This window comes from Haliotis rufescens, unplaced genomic scaffold (genome assembly GCF_023055435.1).
Source record: "Haliotis rufescens isolate VD_foot unplaced genomic scaffold, xgHalRufe1.0.p SCAF_1, whole genome shotgun sequence".
Taxonomy (NCBI): Eukaryota; Metazoa; Mollusca; class Gastropoda; order Lepetellida; family Haliotidae; genus Haliotis; species Haliotis rufescens.
Window position 1 is genome coordinate 17,588,862 of NW_025963779.1, and position 19,876 is coordinate 17,608,737.

General features: G+C 40.2%; 1 protein-coding gene across 3 annotated transcripts; it reads right to left on the bottom strand.

Annotated features, from left to right (window-relative positions):
• Window positions 1-15: 15 nt before the first annotated feature.
• On the bottom strand, window positions 16-19,717 carry LOC124149896 (netrin receptor UNC5C-like). 3 transcript variants are annotated; one of them, XM_046521727.2, is made up of 2 exons: window positions 18,404-19,717; window positions 16-4,579 (listed from the first exon to the last, which is right to left on the bottom strand). In XM_046521727.2, the coding sequence occupies exon 2, from the start codon at window positions 4,347-4,349 to the stop codon at window positions 2,442-2,444; it is 1,908 nt and encodes a 635-aa protein (XP_046377683.2). In that variant the 5' UTR covers window positions 4,350-4,579; window positions 18,404-19,717; the 3' UTR covers window positions 16-2,441. The 3 variants fall into 3 exon arrangements, with proteins under 3 accessions (XP_046377683.2, XP_046377689.2, XP_046377700.2); XM_046521733.2 differs by having other exon boundaries at window positions 17,780-19,717; XM_046521744.2 differs by lacking the exon at window positions 18,404-19,717 and adding an exon at window positions 8,205-8,488.
• Between the last annotated feature and the right edge of the window lie 159 nt (window positions 19,718-19,876).

Below are 19,876 nucleotides of genomic sequence, written 5' to 3' on the forward strand. Positions count from 1 at the left end.
TGCTGACAAACCTAGAAACATAATCGGGGCGAACCGGGATTCGAACCCACAATCATTGGTTTCTGGCGTGTCCGAGGGACGCAACTCTGCACAGCGAATCGCGGCGCCTTAGACGACTGGGCCACCCGTGCCCCCAAATCTAATGTATAAGAGTTATAAAAGGGAGTTTGTAACACGAGATGAGTGACTAGTTTACCGCACATGATTAGTAAGATATGGATAAACAGGAGTAATTAAACACTGAGACAGGAGGCAGGTGAAAGGAGGCCTGGCAAACACGTGCGTGACCAAATATATGTGACTTGTTTTTTCCCCATGACAAACTGGGCTGTTTTAAATAGGCAACTTTCGCGATACCTTGGTGATAACATGTTATAATTCTGTTGTATATATCGATACAAAGGCACATTTTGTTCAATTTAAGATAACAGAGTTCCCTTCGTGATAACAGTGTAGATTAACAAATCGCCCGACTGTACATATAAGTATTACACAAACTGCTCATATCTGCTCAGCAGTCTTTAAACAGTATCTCATTTTTATTACGACGTGGGCCTTTAATACTGAAGGGGAGCTAAACATAGCGGTTTTAACGCTATCACAGACCAACGAAGGAACATAATATACTACTCAAATAAAGTTAAAGAATACCGGATTTAGTTTTATGACTGTGGTTAATTTGTCATGTCCATGGTAAATTAATTAATTCATATGAAATCTTAATCTTCTTCTTTTGAGTAGTAGGGGCGGTCGGGTAGCCTCGAGGTTAAAGCGTTCGCTCGTCACGCCGAGGACCCGGGTTCGATCCCGACATGGGTACAATGTGTGAAGCCCATATCTGGTGTCCCCCGCCGTGATATTGCTGGAATATTGCTAAAAGCGGCGTAAAACCATACTCGCTCATTCACTCTTTTGAGTAGTATCTATTAACCTAACGGTCAAAGCATTCGTTTATCACGTCGAATTCTTCCGTCGCCACTTTGGTGAAATGTGTCACGCCTATTGTTGTGATATGTCACTGACTGACTGTGACTCTCTCAGCGATCATTGGATTGCATGTATCGATTAAGCATACAAACAGTTATACTGCCTCGAACCTTTGAGACAATACCTCTAGCGCTGTACATAAACCCAACTTTCTCTCCCCCTCTCCAAAATCATATTTTGAATCACATGACTAATTTGAAATCTATCCAAGTAATGGGACTAGTATGTAACACGTACGTAATTCTCTGCGACTATCATAACATGAATACATGAATAGCCAAATATAAACTCATCCAATAAAAATATAAGCAATGAACTCTGCCTATTTTGGTAAATTATCAAACATTTAAATATATTGCAGCTATATTATTACACGCCGTCAAGTCCAGATTAAAATATATCTCTTGAAGATTCATATCTACACAATATGAAGTTGTCAAGATTCCGGCCTTTCATATATACTACTTAAAAGAAGATAAAGAACACCCGGTGTTTTCATATGACTATAGTTATTCTGTCATGGCTGGTTGGTATTGCAACAGAACCTTCCAATTGTGGGTGTTCTTTAACTTGTTTTAAGTGGTATATTTCACGTCGACAGGCCGACATCACACGAGAAATGGATAATTTGGAGGATCACTGATAATTATAGTCTATACTTTAAGAATTATATATACTAGGTTCCGTCATCCATCACCCGTGAAGCATTGACGATTGGTAAAAACTATTGTGAAAACTAATATCACTTGTAACATGCACAATATATGAGACAACTGTAAAACAACTCATGTCAAAACACATGACATACTTAAGTCCAAGATCTATAAAATATATATCGTCATCACCGGAGAACAATCACCTCATTGCAACATCGTATCCATTATATGTTGATGGAAACATGAAGATTATGTACTTGAGCTCGTCTTTCCTTTAACCCTTTATCCCAGTCAGTATGTGGTGTATCACAAGAGAAGAGAAGAACCAGTCCCGCCCATCCCCGGAAAAAAGATTCCATTGGGCGTATAAGGCAACATAGCGGTGAAAATTATATGAATGGATCACTGAAAAATTCATTAGATGTTTTCGAAAAGCACGTCTTGGTTATTCACTAACCTCTGTTAAAAAAAACAAACAGCACGATGCCTTAAACGGGATGCCGGGAATCAGAGCAACTTACAGTACACCCCCGAACAAAGAACAACTTACAGTACACTCCCGAACTAAGAAGTGTCACTTGTAACGTCCCAGTCAATCAATCTTCTCATCTCTTTCCATTTTTCATTAACCCGAGGATTGCAAAACTCGGAGATCTGGGAAACACTGGTTTCTCTGCGTGTGTTTCAGTGCTTGATTGAGTTCCTGGCCCGATGACCACACACCTTGGCCAATGAATCATCTCTGATCCCCAGCGTCATGGCTGTTAACACATACTCCATTAAACGACTTTCGGTCTTTCAGGTCACGAGTTCCGACTCCACGGGGATCTTTGGAACAGTTTCACGCTGGTGTTGTATTCCTACATTATTGATGTACTCTGCCACCAAATTCGATGCGTCTAACCTCCCTATATCGTTCAGCACCTGCTGCAGGTATACCACACACGCTCCTTTCTGTTCCATGTGTTGGAGAAGAGCCAGTGTTTGACTTGACCTTATTGACTCAAGAAACGTGATGACCTTATCAAGGGACAGCTTGGATGCTAGAGCTCTCCAATCATTGCCTAATGGAGCGCGTGGATCAAGAAGTATCATTAAGTCCCGCTTTAGGTCATCAGGGAAAAAGATGTTCCTCTTACTCATAGATGCCTGTACATCGTCCAAACTGAACTTGGGTTCCTGATTGTCAATTCTGACATCAACGGAAGTTCCATTGTTATTTTGCCTACTCACCTGTACCATCGATGATCCCGGACTGCATGGGTTGGATCCAGGGATCCGTATCGTGACGTTTCGAAGACCAGGTTCCGGTAATCCATTATGAATTTCATTCATATGGATGATTAACCTCTCGCTTTCGTTTTCACTCCCGTCCTGGTACGCGAGCAAGTGGATGTTGATCTCATCGGTTCTCACGTTGTAATCGCCAATTCTTTTGAAACACATGGATAGATGAGGGCACTTCCCGTGCCAAATATTCATGAATGGAACCCTCTGGGTCTCACATCCATCAATGCATGCCCACCTTTCAGATAAGTAGGCAATCGATAGTAACATATCCTCAGCTTTACCATTGTATAGGAACACTTTTTCGGGACAACATTTCTTACTACCAAACTGAGCCTCATTATTAATTGCCCACTCCAACGCACATGGTGTTTTGTTAAGAAAGTAGACCCTGATTTGGTAGTGATCAACGTCTGGCTGCAATGGGGTTGTGAACACGGCTATCTGGATCCATTTCTTGCCAGGGGATGAATCGGGACGGCACTGTATGCTGGTCAGCAGACTGAAATGTTCCAGTTTCACCTGACATTCTTCTTGGGAGACGACACATTTGCCCACCTCTTCCTTCGCCTCACACAACACGTCCCATTCCTTCTGATGTGTCAGCTCAGTCTCACTCACCATAATTTTGATACTCGCCGGATCATACGCACAGTGCCTGAAGGATAGGATGCATTGTTCATTTAGTTTTAGCCCATGGGGTCCGCAGTACACGACAGGGCTAACCAGAGCTTGATGCGGGTCCATCCCAGGACTGTCCTCTAAGTCCCAGCTCAGGACTAACGTGACCACCTGCTTCTTTCCTCTAGAGATGGCACCTGGAGGAATACGTAGGGATATGCCCATATTGTCGAGAATAAGAAGATCCCCTCGGTGATCAACCAAATGGGCTACCATAACAACCAGTTTATTAGCCACAGTTTTCATGACGCTTCTTTCAGTGACAATAAACAAATCTTGTATCCCAGCGTCAAACAGTTGCGGGTTTTCAATATGAAGAGAATCGTGATCTGTGTTATGTTCACTCACTGGATATCCACTGTCATATCTTACCTCCTCATGGTCTTCGACACTATGTCTAACACCAGCACCAACAATTGTGTCAGAAATTCCGGGAGGAAGGTCACGTCTAGTTTGAAGGTGACGCGCATAGTCCCCAGATCCGTTACCCAGAGCAAAGGGGTGAATTCGTTGAACACGCCCATAAAATCCAGTCTGGTCATTAACTGAGGCGATCCCGGGGGGATATTCTCTTGGGGAGGGCAGATTGTAAGGGTCATATACAGCCGGGACAGGTGTTGGTGTGTTGAAACGTTTCTTACAGCATCGCCTGATCCACCAGATCAAGAAGGCTACAACAATGACAGCCAATGCTGTGATGCAAATCGCCATGACGAGGAACTTTTTTTCATCCTTCATTTCGTCTGTTGCGTCGAACTTCCTTCCTGGGTCTTGTTTCAATTCTTCTTTGCTCTGGTCTGGGTCTCCTTGCTCCAGCAGGGCTTTTTATTATATCTACTGATCTGTATGCGACACACGGGTCACTGAAAGAAGCTTCTAGTTATTTAGTGAAATCTGGTTTTGATACTTTCTCGCGTGCTTGCTCTGTAAAGTCCATCTTGAACCTTCGTTGGTTCGCTAACGACTACCTGCAAAATGAAAGAATCAGAGCTACAACAAGGTTTGAAATGGCCTAGAAATCTAGGTAGGTATCAATAAAGGTAGGTGTCAACCCCACGTTAACCACACGTGTGCATAGTATTTTATCGGATGCTCTAAACATTAGTTTTGACACGTACATACATACCGCCAATCATAGGTTTCTGGTGTGCCAAAAGGACGCCACTCTGCACAGCAAATTGCCGCGCCTAAGACGGCTGCTCTCCACGTCTACCACCCGTCTACCACCCGTCTACCACCCGTCTACCAAGTCATGCATCCACCCATCCATCCATAAACCCTTGTACATCAAAACAATCCAAGTCTAGTCAAAGAAGTTAATTGAACAAAAGGCCCCCCGGTCATGTAAAATAGAGTTACCCACGTAAATACAATCATAAAAGGTACACATTTGGATATACAAGTTCTTTGGGTGAATATATATAGGGAGAAAGATGTAATATGTTAGGTGCGTTTTTTGATCGTCAGTATAATAGAAAAGCGTTTATCAGTGACATTGATTTGAAATAATCTTTGATATAGATCATTGTAAAATGGACAGACAAACATAAAATTAATTTCATTTTCTACTTCTATATTACATAATGGACATATTCGTTTCGATTTTTCAGTGGACAGTTTTCTTCTATCAGTTTACACTGTAGTTTATGTAGAAAATGTGTTGTATCTGGGGATCAATTCTTAAGGGTTTAACGAAAATATTAGGTGACACGGTATTGATTTTAGAATAGTAACAATTTCCCTCGTAAACCAGCTTTTCGTTGAGATATTGAAGCCTTAACGATATCTACAAATGATACATACAATTTAAGCATAGGTCGTGACAAAGTTTAAGTGCATAAAGTGTAAATATATGATCTGAGGAAGAATAACTTTTTCTGAAACCAGCCTGAAATTCAGGAATCGTTCGCCCATTTATAAATTCTATTGTTTAATATTGTAGTAAATAATTCCTAATATGTTCATTAATGAAATACCTCTGTATTTGTCTGGATTACTCCTGTCCCCTTTTATATGCAGTGGAATTATTATAGAGCATGACCAAATGCTAGGGAAAACCCCATTTTCAAATAACCCAAAAACATTTGCATGCGAAAGGCGTAACTACATATTAAGAACACTTCAACATTTCGATAACTACATCATCGGGGCCAGTTGCTTTTCCACCTTTGATGTGATTTGTCCCATTTTTAATTCATTTTCAACAATGGGCGAATCTAGCATAACTTCATCAACATCCGTGTAGGATTCACGAAAATAATTTTGCATATCATAAGTTTGCATCACTTTTCTATCCATCTATCCATCTTTCCTTATCTCTGCCCATCCGTCTCATTCCATCAACCTAGCTTACCTCCATCCATCCGTCTGTCAACACCTCCTCTAATCTTCTATCTATCCTTACTCCATCCATCTATCTATCCTTACTCCATCCATCTATCTATCCTTACTCTATCCATCAATCTATCCTTACTCCATCCATCTATCTATCCTTACTCCATCCACCTATCTATCCTTACTCCACCCATCTATCCATCCTTACTCCATCCATCTATCTATCCTTACTCCATCCATCTATCTATCCTTCATCATCTATATATCCTTACTCATCCATCTATCTGTCCTTACTCCATCATCTATCTATCCTTACTCCATCCATCTATCTATCCTTACTCCATCCATATATCTATCCTTACTCATCCATCTATCTATCCTTACTCCATCATCTATCTAAGCTTACTCCATCCATATATCTATCCTTACTCCATCCATCTATCTATCCTTACTCCATCCATCTATCTATCCTTACTCCATCATCTATCCTTACTCATCCATCTATCTGTCCTTACTCATCCATCTATCTATCCTTACTCCATCCATCTATCTATCCTTACTCTATCCATTAATCTATCCTTACTCATCCATCTATCTATCCTTACTCCATCCATCAATCTATCCTTGCTCCATCCATCAATCTATCCTTACTCCATCCATCTATCTATCCTTACTCTATCCATCTATCTATCCTTACTCCATCCATCTATCTATCCTTACTCCATCCATCAATCTATCCTTACTCCATCCATCTATCTATCCTTACTCCATCCATCTATCTATCCTTACTCCATCCATCAATCTATCCTTACTCCATCCATCTATCTATCCTTACTCCATCCATCTGTCTATCCTTACTCCATCCATCTATCTATCCTTACTCCATGTCAACACCTTCCCCTTCCACCTATCCATTTATACTCAGCTCCAACTATCCGTGATGGTCTGTCAACACCAATCCACTTACACAAATATCCTTACCCCCATCCTATTCCATCACGCACACCGTTCTATCCATACCTCAACCCATTAGCCTGCCAACACCTCCCCACATTCACCTATCGCTATCTCCATTCATCAGCCTGCCAACACCTCCCCACATTCACATATCGCTATCTCCCTTCATCAGCCTGCCAACACCTCCCCACATTCACCTATCGCTATCTCCCTTCATCAGCCTGCCAACACCTCCTCACATTCACCTATCGCTATCTCCCTTCATCAGCCTGCCAACACCTCCTCACATTCACCTATCGCTAACTCCCTTCATTAGCCTGCTAACACCTCCCCACATTCACCTATCGCTATCTCAATTCATTAGCCTGCTAACACCTCCTCACATTCACCTATCGCTATCTCCCTTCATCAGCCTTGCAACACCTCCCCACATTCACCTATCGCTATCTCCCTTTGTCAGCCTGCCAACACCTCCTCACATTCACCTATCGCTATCTCCCTTCATCAGCCTGCCAACACCTCCCCACATTCACCTATCGCTATCTCCCTTCATTAGCCTGCCAACACCTCCTCACATTCACCTATCGCTATCTCCCTTCATTAGCCTGCCAACACCTCCCCGCTTTCACCTATCGCTATCTCCCTTCATTAGCCTGCCAACACCTCCCCACATTCACCTATCGCTATCTCCCTTTGTCAGCCTGCCAACACCTCCTCACATTCACCTATCGCTATCTCCCTTCATTAGCCTGCCAACACCTCCCCGCTTTCACCTATCGCTATCTCCCTTCATTAGCCTGCCAACACCTCCCCATATTCACCTATCGCTATCTCCATTCATCAGCCTGCCAACACCTCCCCATATTCACCTATCAATCTATCCTTACCTCATAGGTCTTCATCAACCCATGCTTGTCGTACAAGGCGACTATGCTTGTCGTAAAAGGCGACTAGCGGGATCGGGTGGTCAGGCTCGCTGACCTGGTTGTTTCATGTCATCGATCCTAATTGCATGGATCGATGCTCATGATATCAATGACAGGATTGTCTGGTCCAGACTCGTCCACAGCTCAATTCATCAACAATTCCACCAACCAATCCATCTATTACTATCCTGATCCACACCACCACATCCATATATCCACACCTTATTCCATATAACAACGCATCCATCCATCCACCCATCCATCCATCCTTCTATTATCCTCCATCGACCTATCCATCAAATCCGCCACTCGTAACAGAATTCTGTACAGATGTACGACACATTAAATTCCCCCACTCCTACTCAGATCTACCTACCGGTTGTCACGACTTCCTGGTCCGCACTTCCCACAGTACTATTAATCAGGCTAGGTATCCACACTCCTCTAGCATAAAAGGTCCTTGCCCTTGATACATTGAATGAGTACATGAGTGTTTTTCTATCAACAAGTCATTATCCACCAAGCTCCATTTATCCCCACAAATATCATGCATTCATGACAGAATGTCATAAAGCCTTGTCAGCCATCAAGTCACCTTTGTTAAGGTACGCTACTTCGTATATTATACCATGCAAGGGTTCATCTACTGAGCTATGCACACATAACTAACATACGTTTGACTTTTATCGTGATCGGATGTGCTTTATTTAGTACATGGTTTGTGAGTCAGCTATTTCAGAACGTCAAGTTTATATAGTGTCCACAAATGAAGTGGAAATCCCAACATCTAAAAATAGACGCCTTTCACAGAAAGGCGAACAATGCTAAACTGTGTCGACGTATTTGATTGGGTAATGAATTCATCCAATCGTTGTGGCGCTTGGTCGGAATTGATACCTTTAGAATGTTTTACCTGTTTCGTTGACATCCTGTTACTGACCTGCGCAAAACCTATTCGGGTCTATTCATTCTCCTCGAAGAGCCAGATATTTGTGAGGCCGTATCAGCTTACATAACTACATGGCGACCATGAATACCACCGTTACAACAACAAGAAACTAGACCAATAAAGCGGCATTTGCACCGGTTTGTTAGGTGTGTTGGCGTGGTATATTATAATATGGCTTGGTGATGTTGGTGTATGTTGTTTATGCAACGAGTACATTGTGTCGGTTGTGGTACAATATGGTGTGAGGGGCGGTCGGGTAGCCTAGTGGTTAAAGCGTTCGCTCGTCACGCCGAAGACCCAGGTTCGATTCCCGACATGGGTACAATGTGTGAAGCCCATTTCTGGTGTCCCCCGCCGTGATATTGCTAGAATATTGCTACAAGCGGCGTAAAACCATACTCACTCACTACAATATGGTGTGTGTGTTCTGTGTTGTGTGTATTGAGTATATATCAGAAGAGTAAACTCTGTATGTAGTGATATAATACGGTGCGGTGCTGTGTGTGTTCATATATATTAGAATGAGTTTTTTCTGGAGGTTGTATAAATATGGTAAGGAGTTGGAATGAGTTGTGGCATGATACGCTGTGTGTTTTGGGTATACATGTGTATGTCGAAATGAGTGTATTCTGTATGCTGGGTTATAATATGGCGTGTTGTCTGTAGTGAGTATATTCTGTTGATAGTGGTATAATGCGGTGCGGTGTTGTGTGTATTAGATATATATTAGAAAGAAGTACTCATATTCGAGCGATATTAAATTGGTTCGATGTACAAACGAACAAACGGGTATATTGTGATAACTGACGCTCAAGAACGCTTCACATGTGACGTCATAGATCTATGACTCGTGATACACCATTTGTCTCGTGCAGGATTAGCGTGTAAAGTTTGGAAATCACGTGCAGCATATCGTGATGAGAATAAAGACACTCTCTGGTAACACCACTCTCTGGTAACACTTGACTGTTTTGTCATCAAGTGGTACACATTGAAAAATCTCTTCTTTACTTACTTCTCATATGTTTCTATGAATCGCGTTTCTTGTGGCGGTGAGTATATATTGGAATGAGCATATACTGTAGGTTGGGGTATGTACGATGTGTGTTTTGTGAATGGGATATATATGAGAATGCATATATTTTGGAGGGTGTGGTATAATACGCTGTAATGGTGTGTGTATTGGGTATGTATATTGAAATGAGTATATTATGTTGGTCGACGTCAATTGGTATGCATTATCAGAACTGTTTTGGATGTAAAATACGGTAATGGTACTGGCAAACCTAGAAAACTGGGGTTCGTACCTGCACGCTTAAGGAACAAAAAACTCAATCTACCTTGCGCTCCTAAAATGACTAGGCCACCCGTATGCCCCCTTCTGTCAAACATATTTCGCATGCACCTCCTTTTCCATGAACTGTTTTTGATGTAGGTACATATAAACACAAAGTGGTGACATTTCTAATCTCTTACTATTTGTATCACCCAAAGCAGAGTTTCTGGTTACATATCACTGGCCACACTTTCAAACCGACGTCGTCCACACCCTCCTATTATCTGGACGATTATAGACAGGTTTTGTAACTTTCCCCTGAAGTAATGACAGGTGCGGCCTGCAACGTGGAGCATGATCTCCTGTTCAGCGCGCAACTCTTTGTAAAATATAGTTTGTAAAATATTTATTCATTATGTTTACTCAAGGTGCACGACTTGCCCTTTCTAAAAGCAAAACATATCTCTGCCTTAAAGTTGAACACCGACACTCAATTATAATTACTGGATTAATATACATGGCATAAGTATTATCATGGAAACAGCTGGATATATCTAGCTGCTCAAACATGTCACTCGGTTCTGTTGGTAACAGTCCCATCCCCATCCCCCCAAACTACACCCCCCCCCCCCCCCCCCCCCACCCTTACCGTTGCTGTTCTCAACATGTCGTGGTTGTCAAGTGTTTATCTGAAGTAGAAATTCACAGGTTATCTGGATAATGTTTCTACAATCTTTGTATTATGTTTCAGAACATTATTTAAAAGCTACGTTTTATCTGCAGAGAACACATGCACAAACATAATCATACTGTGAAGGTACATTGTGGATGGAAGCGGTATTATACCAGTGGGCTGACACCACGGGAGTAAATGAATGAGTTGTTATGTCGTAGACAGGTGACTTAAACCTTGAAACAGTTACACATGTGTTTGGGAAGACGAGACTCGATTCACGGTCAATAACATTCTTATCAGTCAAATACCATTTGAGAGTTGACCTGTTTTTAATATAGCTTATCAACCAAACAGACAAGCCGAGGTCACTGCATTATTCCTGTTCCTGAAATACATGTAGATCGTTTCATAAAAGAAAATCTTTAATGTTAAATATGTGGGTTATTGTGTACATGCACGCCTTGCTTTATTGTGTTTCGCAAGCAACGAAATGGGTTTTTACGTGGTCGCGTTTCCCTTGAATTAAGCACCACAGTGAGACGCTTGGTGGCCTTCACCAAACCTTACTCCGCCATGGTGACAAAACGTTCCCGCACATAGCAATGTCACTGTATATACCACGACAGACAAATAGGCTCAGTAATAAACACCGGGGGGTGCAGCTTAACCCCCTTCAACCGGACGGTATCTTATCCAGTAAACCGACTCTTCCCCAATCAACAAGTCATGGGCATTGAGTAATGTTTTAGGGAATCCCAATATTAACAGATGATCTCGTTGTTCATACTCGTAAAGTATGACATCAGCTGACATGAAAACTGAATTGTTAATATAATATTTTAATATGATACCCCATGCATGTAGCAATTAGATCCTGATTGAAAACTACATTCTTTGCCTAGTATTGTTGAACAAGATCAGAGAACAATATATTACAATTTAGGTCAGAAGGTGCTTTTAAAATCAGTGAGCATATTCGCCATAGTGTGTTGCTCGGAGATCGTGTGTATTTTTTCCAACGCAGAATTCAGCAATATTCTATTTCCACGACGGCGGCCTTAAAATGGTCTAATCAAAACAACCCAGTGATAGATATTATGAGCAAGGACCCACGCCATCGGGTACGATGACACATCATCAACCCCATCATTTGGACTGATCACCCGAGCCATTAAGTAGCCAGCATAGGTCACTTCTGTAGTTTCCGGCAGTATCTAGCTGGAGCTTTATCATACCACTAATGTAGTGTGCGTCAGTGTGTTCGGTCATTGTACCGGAATGTATTTCCTACAACATGCCAACCATTTACACATGTGTGTCCAATATTTCATCATCGTATTACACCGCAAGGTTGTTTGTTTGTTTGTTGTTTAACGCCGCACTCAGCGATATTCAAGCTTCAGACGGCGGTCTGTAAATAATGGAGTCTGGACCAGACAATCCAGTGATTGATCATCGAACCACGCAATTGGCATCGATGACATGCATCAACCAAGTCAGCCGATCCTGTTAGTCCCTCTTACGGCAAGCATAGTCGCCTTTTACGGCAAGCATGGGTTGCTGAAGACCTAGTCTACCCCGGATCTTCACGGGTCTACACCGCAAGGACTCGTTCGCTTTTGATGATGGAGTATTTGTTAATCTGTATTATCTGCTCTTGTGAAGAGTATGTATAAAATCAATATGGGGCTCAACAACCAAACAGGTTTCTCGTCTCGTCCAATTGGGCCACTAGAATCGAAACAGACATGACACAGAAAGTATGAAATTAACATACGAAACACGAACTCTATCGTGTATACATCCTACTGAAAGGAATAAATGACTCTAATATTTTGATATATTAACATGAGAAAATATTTCCACTGTATGATGGACATAAAACAGTTCATGGACATATGTATGAATATGAGCATATGTAAATGAACCTCAAATATTCACGTGCTGCTCGTTCATTGAATCCCTGTGGGTTGTGTTGTTTTGCGCGGCAGTCAGATATTATAGCCCAGTTATGTTATGGCGACGTTTAAATAACCATGGACCAACAAGTGGTTGATATTATTGAGAAAGATGGCACGAGGTTATACACTTGTCAAAAATGTTTTTAGTGGAGGACATTACCAAACTTAACGCATCAGCGACCAAAATCATGTGCAACACCATTCCATATTTTGACTTATATCACATCTTTCTGCGCTTGTGAAAACCGGAGACGTAACACAAATGTGATTTGGACTTAATATGAGACTTAATATTTTTTAACTTCAGTCTATTTCAGCCTTCTATCGTAAATAATACGAGTGTGAGGTAATATTTGGAATCCAAATTGAATCGTTCCTGCGTTCAACCGACAGTATAATTATTGTATTTATCAGAAACATGTAAGATTACTTTTCTTCAATATTTCCAGGGCCAGTGACTATCATCGGTGGGGATCAGCACCCGCCTGACTGACATTTCATGTGAAAGGCGTCCACCCAAATTGCTACGTTTGAACTCATCCATGAACTAAAACTTTCATCGTGAGCAGTTGAAGGCCGAATTGCAAATAGCATCAAATGTCTGTGTATCGCAATACGTACCTACCCTCGGCAATACACTTTAGCGAATCGACAAAATGAAAGTCAGCTGATATACCCACAGATGAAAATGGTGATCACAAATCAAGTCGTTTATATCAAAATAGGGTACAGTGTGTAGAATCGTTCCCAAATTAAACATGAGTTAATGTAATTTGACACCTTTTAAGTACCAGGGACCCATGGAATAGAATATTGAAAAAATGTCACATCAAATGGGCGTGTATCAGCAGATATGATATAGTCCTTCATTCCTAGATCCATGGGGGCATTTCTTTCAAAACGTGGTGACCATAGATCTATCAATTCAGATCAATTTGTCAAACATGAAAGCAAATGTCAGCTGAGTGAGTGAGTGAGTTAAAGTTTAACGTCACGTCGGCAATATATTATTTCAGCCACATCGTGACGAAACAAAATTGAAGATTAACAAATGTCATCTGAAATTTACAGAGAAAACGGGTGCCAAGGGAGGATACGCTCACATTTTCGAGAACACCCGGTGTCAACACGATGTGATAATTACGGTGGCCCATAAGGGACATGGAGTCTGTGTTTCCATATTTTGATATTTCACTTACTTTTATCGTAACCTTTTGCAAATTAACACGATTTGTCTTACAAATATGTGATAAATCATGTGTAAAGAAGATATTGAATCGCTGAAAAATGAAACGAAAATGTCAAAAACTAAACTGAAAATGTCAAAAACGAAAATGTTAAAAACTAAAATGAAAATGTCAAAAACAAAAGCGAAAATGTCAAAAACTAAAATGAAAATACAGAAAACTATTTCTTCCGCGGTGAAAACTATTTGCAAAAGGTTACAATAAAAGAAAGTGAAACATCAAAATATTGAAAAACAAACTCCATGCCCTTATGGGCCACCGTAGATAATGGCTGAAGATAAATCAGAATCGTTCAATCAACCCTGCTTTTGGCAGGTATTTCATATGAATATGGAAAGGGTTTTGTCGCTTGTATTTGACCCATCACACACACACACACACACACACACACACACACACACACACACACACACACACACACACACACCTACACACCTCTACAATAAATATTACCAGTCCCTTAGGAAGGGAAAATGTTTGCTGTTTTGTGAATCGACCTTGCATTGGTCTGTGTTTACATTCAGGTCAGGTATATCGGGTAAGTAAACACAGAGGGACAGTGTTCAACAGCTTCTGTCCGTCACAAGCAACCCATTGTGGAGGGACATAGCGTTAACGCGACGTTCTACTGGACGCCATGTCGCTTTGTAGAGTTATCATGACGTTTCATAGCCTTATATGCAATATTGAGAGTTTGTGTCGACGAGGTGTCGCTGTACCTAGCACATTTAAGTTAATGCAGGTCCCTTTTCGGCAATTATAGAATAAATGACTCTAATTTATTGTATTAAATATGTAAAATATTTGTATTTTCATACACTGAACCGATGATGAGTAGAAGCGTCATCCCGACAGATGCAAACATATAAATGATTATTTAAGGCGACGAATTTATTGCTGTTGACAAAATTAAACATAAAAGTTATCGCAATATATATAGGCAACAAAATATTTTCCATAATCACATTTTGGCAGGACGTCCAACATTTAAAAAAATACATTGCCATTTACAGGTATTACCTTATTAGTCAAAACTGACATGTGGCGTGTGGCGAAATCATTGATTTCATATCACTCATAAAACATACAATTTAAAATACACACTTGTCAATATATTTAGCAGTGTTAAGTCGTATTGTTGAGGAAAACAAGGTACATATCTAGCAGTGTTAAGTCGTATTGTTGAGGAAAACAAGGTACATATCTAGCAGTGTTAAGTCGTATTGTTGAGGAAAACAAGGTACATATCTAGCAGTGTTAAGTCGTATTGTTGAGGAAAACAAGGTACATATTTTACTATTTCGTAGCTAAAATCAATGGATGAACCAAAGGATGAACCCGTAATGCCTGTTGAGCTTATAACGAGTTGTGTGTGATAAGACCCCTATTTGCACATCAGATCCTTCTAATATGGGTTGCCTATGATTATGATGAATATTTGCACATACAGCTTAATTGAAATAATTCTATTTGGGGGAAGAAACGGTGGTAATTTAAGAAATTTTATCTTAAAGATTCATTCTTAAATATTGCTTTTGAGTATCTATTAACATACAGTACATGAATTATTTCAATTATTTTTTTTATTTATTTAATGTCTTCCTATATATTCAAGTTGGTTCGTTTCTCATTCCATAAATATCTTAAGAAATATTGAGGATTATCTATAAATTCGTCGGGGGAGTGGGAAGTGATGTGTTAATATGTGCAGGTTGAGTCGAAGTGACTGGGATGTACCGGTAAGGTTCAATGTTCTTTTTATCCAATTTGATGTAAGTCTGTCATTATAGTATACTTTAATGACACTTATTATTCTAGCTAATGTTATTATCACACCAAGCCCTATACCTCTCGCCATGTGAGTCTGTAAGGGTTAATTGTAAAACCATGGCAACTATCTTGAGAATACAAATAAAATGATAAAAATAAATAATATACGCAATGCACACACGTGCACCTGGAATATTTTTAGAAAAAAATAGTATTCTTTAAGTCTTGTTTGTGTGTTAACCACCCACAGTTCCTTTAGTTCATTCCAATGAATAAATAGCCACACTATTGACAGCTGAGATCCTGACACTTTGTACTGAACTACTGAGTCTATCCCTGCTTTAATTTTATCTAAATGAAGTTGGAGGCCTGACTATTACAGAAGTGTATTGATAGGCTTTCTTCAGATCCGTCCAAACATTACTGCTTGTCATCAGCATAGTATCCTACTCTCTAATCGTCTTTGCCGAGTTGCATTTCTGATATATCTGTTTTCATTTTGAAATATGAATCCTCCATATTTATCTACTCAAATAAACACACATGAAGTGGGTTGCGTTGTCCACAACCTCTGACTTTATTAGAGCGATAAGATGTGTCCAGTTTGGAGCATACAAGATATGTCATTTTTAGAAACTGTCTATGGTATCTTTGTTAACATCTTGTCATGGTACAGGATCAAATGTTTAAAGATCTTTAACAGTATCAAAACCCTAAGTGTGTCCAATGTTCTTTTCATAAATGAATTGGTATTTTTGTTTTCTTGCAAATAGTATATCAATGTAGTAATATCAATGCAATAAATATACAGTTACTGTATCAAAACTGTACGTGTGTCAAGTGCTTTGTGAAAAATGAAATCATTGTATTTTTGTTTTGTTGCAAATAATATATGATGTAGTAATATCATTGAATACACTCGAATACATTCTGTATACACTCGAACACCACGATGCGATTGTCATGTATGACAATTATGTAATTTATTTTGTAAAAAGGTTTTAATTTGGATGAGATGTAACGATATTACTTAACAGTGACACCCTGGGATATTGCCATTCAATTAATTATATTTTCGTAAACACCTCCCGCACAAACCATACTTAACAAAATACATGTTCGAGGGCGTAAACGAACATTAAGCGACTCATTGTCAACAACAACAACAACAACAACAACAACAACAAACGTTTATTTCGCTTCAAGGTCATAGCTATGACATATTGAAGGTACAAATGGAGATTTATGGTGACACGAGACAGGAGACGGACGTGCGTCAACTATACGTTTAACTGCAACATACTCATAAATTTAATTAAACATCTTGAGGATTTCTTTAACTGTGCTAGTTTTGTGCTAGTTTTCTTTGTTCTAATACACTTTCAGTATTTAGTAGCATTGTCAATGATGTCCATCGCCTTTACAACTGCCACCGCGTCACACTCCAGCTGGCAGGTAACAGAAAGTGTTGGGACAACATGACACTTTTTGTAGCAACAAAGATTTAGGTTTTATTTCGAATTGATAGGTACGCGTGCATGACAAAGCGTCTTTTCATCTTCAAGACAAACACGCTTGAAGCACCATTACAAGATCTACATAAACTCGGGTAAAAATCATTACTATCTTAAAAACGAAGACTCACAAATTCTACATAAACTCGGGTAAAAATCATTACTATCTTAGAAACGAAGACTCACAAATTCTACATAAACTCGGGTAAAAATCATTACTATCTTAAAAACGAAGACTCACAAATTCTACATAAACTGGGGTAAAAATCATTACTATCTTAAAAACGAAGACTCACAAATTCTACATAAACTCGGGGTGAAAAAGATCTTGCTCTCTTAAAAACGTGGACATGCATTCGAAGTTAATACATATTATAGCATAACGTGTATATTCATTCACACATATGACATATTGAAACGACTGTTCATTACCGAATATATATAATGGAGTATTATTATCTGCTCAACTTCAGAACACATGTAAAGAGTATATATATATATATATATATATATATATATATATATATATATATATATATATATGTACAATACAATTACCTTGATGGTACGCTGTCGCAGGTGATGTGAGGTAATGTGAAGGGGAATCTAACGTCGCAGTTATACAGCGAAGTGCACGCAGTTTAACATGGATACCCCACAGAGACACATAACACTGACTCCGAGGCGACCAGTCCTTGTGTTATCACCTTAATGCCAAGCATCAGGCAGGAGAGCAACAAGTACCATTTCTTAACGTCATTGATATGACGCGGACAGGGGATCGAGCCACCGACCTTCCCTCGTGGGTTAGACGTTCCATCAACTAGACCATAGACACGGTCCTCGTATGAAAATGACATTCTCAATACAACACATGGGTCACGTGAACGACACGCGTACATGGTGCCCTGTGTGCACAATAGCTCACACAGAACGGAACGCTGACACAATTTCAACACTTGCCAACAAGACACAATGTCAACACAACACCCGAGTCTAATCCGATGAAAGTTCACCTCTGTCTCTCTCAAGCGGTTAAATCCATCGCCATCCCACTTCAGTTTATCACGAAGAGTACCGGCCAAGTCAAATCAGTCAGAGCGATGGTAACTAGATATATGTCAGTCGGTACATTTGATATATGATGGTGACACAATTACACAATAAGGCATTATAGCTTACCTGTCCGTGAGTGTCGTTTATGTATCCATTACACCGGCGTATATAATTTAAATTGACAGAGACTGCACAGTACAGGTAAGCTTCCTGGTTGTCTTGTTAACTTGATCAAATGTGACCTGACCTTGACATCAAACGTGAGGTAAACCCGGGTGAGTGAGTGCTTGCTTACATTGACATCGTGATATTAAAACTCGGCTGTATCAGGGAAATTGACGCTGGTTCGAATCCGAACTTTTTGCATAAGTCTCCTTTTTTATTTTTATAATTTTTTATGATTCATTTAGCGTTTACTCAGTCGATTGGGTAAAATACGTGGGTTTTCCAGAACAGCCTCGAATTGACAGCAGTTTAGAAAGGGCTCTACCGGGACGACATTAACATTTGTTGAATAATATGAGTGGTGGTGATCTGATACGAAATATATTTATCGTGAACATTATTTATCCGGGATCATATGTGTTATTAAATGTGTATGGGTATTGTCACCGTTGATCAAACTTTGCTCATGTAACGGTCTCGTGACCGATCTGCTCCCCGGCTTTATTTCCGACACGGCTCGGCAAAGTTCGGCGGTCGTCATTGTACAGTGTGAGAACATTCTGTGTCAGAGAATTAGTTGCCCGACTATTTCATTCTCTTGTTATCTTATGGTACTCTCAAACCATGTATTGACTTGATGTGTGCTATCTCTTATATGTTCGCTATCTCATTTTTGTATTGAAAATGTTTTTGTAACTTTGATTTTCAAACATTAGGGGAATGTCGACTCAGATATTTCTCATGTATTTATGATCATTTTTACCTCCTCAATAATTGTACATAGCTTGTTGTAAATATTTAATGATACCGTTGGATAGCTTATGTTCAGCGCTTCATTTGGATACTTCAGTATGGATATAGTTGTTATCTTGCTATCCGCGTTTTCCCCCTGTTGAGAAGCACACGTTCAATTGGCTGTCTACGCATCTGGTCGGTATCTTGTCAAAGTGTTGCTTTAGCTACCCTCATGTTTATTACTGTAATACAGTTGCTTAGCTGAGCCGCTTGTGTTTTTGCTCTGATGTAACTGTTCAGTGATCTTTGTCAGCGCAGATTGGGTTAATCTGATCTTTTATTGTCATCTATTAGTACAATTAGCAGCTTCTGATGAACCTGTGAATCTAGTACCACGTTTTTTCTATTGCTTTATTCTTGTTCAATGACACACCTGATCACTGGAGCACAGCTCCGTGTCGGGGGCATGGGTGGCCAAGTCGTCTAAGGCGCCGCGATTCGCTGTGCAGAGTTGCGTCCCTTGGGCACGCCAGACACCTATCATTGTGTGTTCGAATCCCGGTTGGCCCCGATTATGTTTCTAGGTTTGTGAGCACCATACCCGTGCTCGTGGGTTTCACCGAAGTGGTAAACGTCTAAGACCTGCATCACTTCGGGCTTTCCTCTCACATTAAGTTGACACGCCGCGATATAACTGTA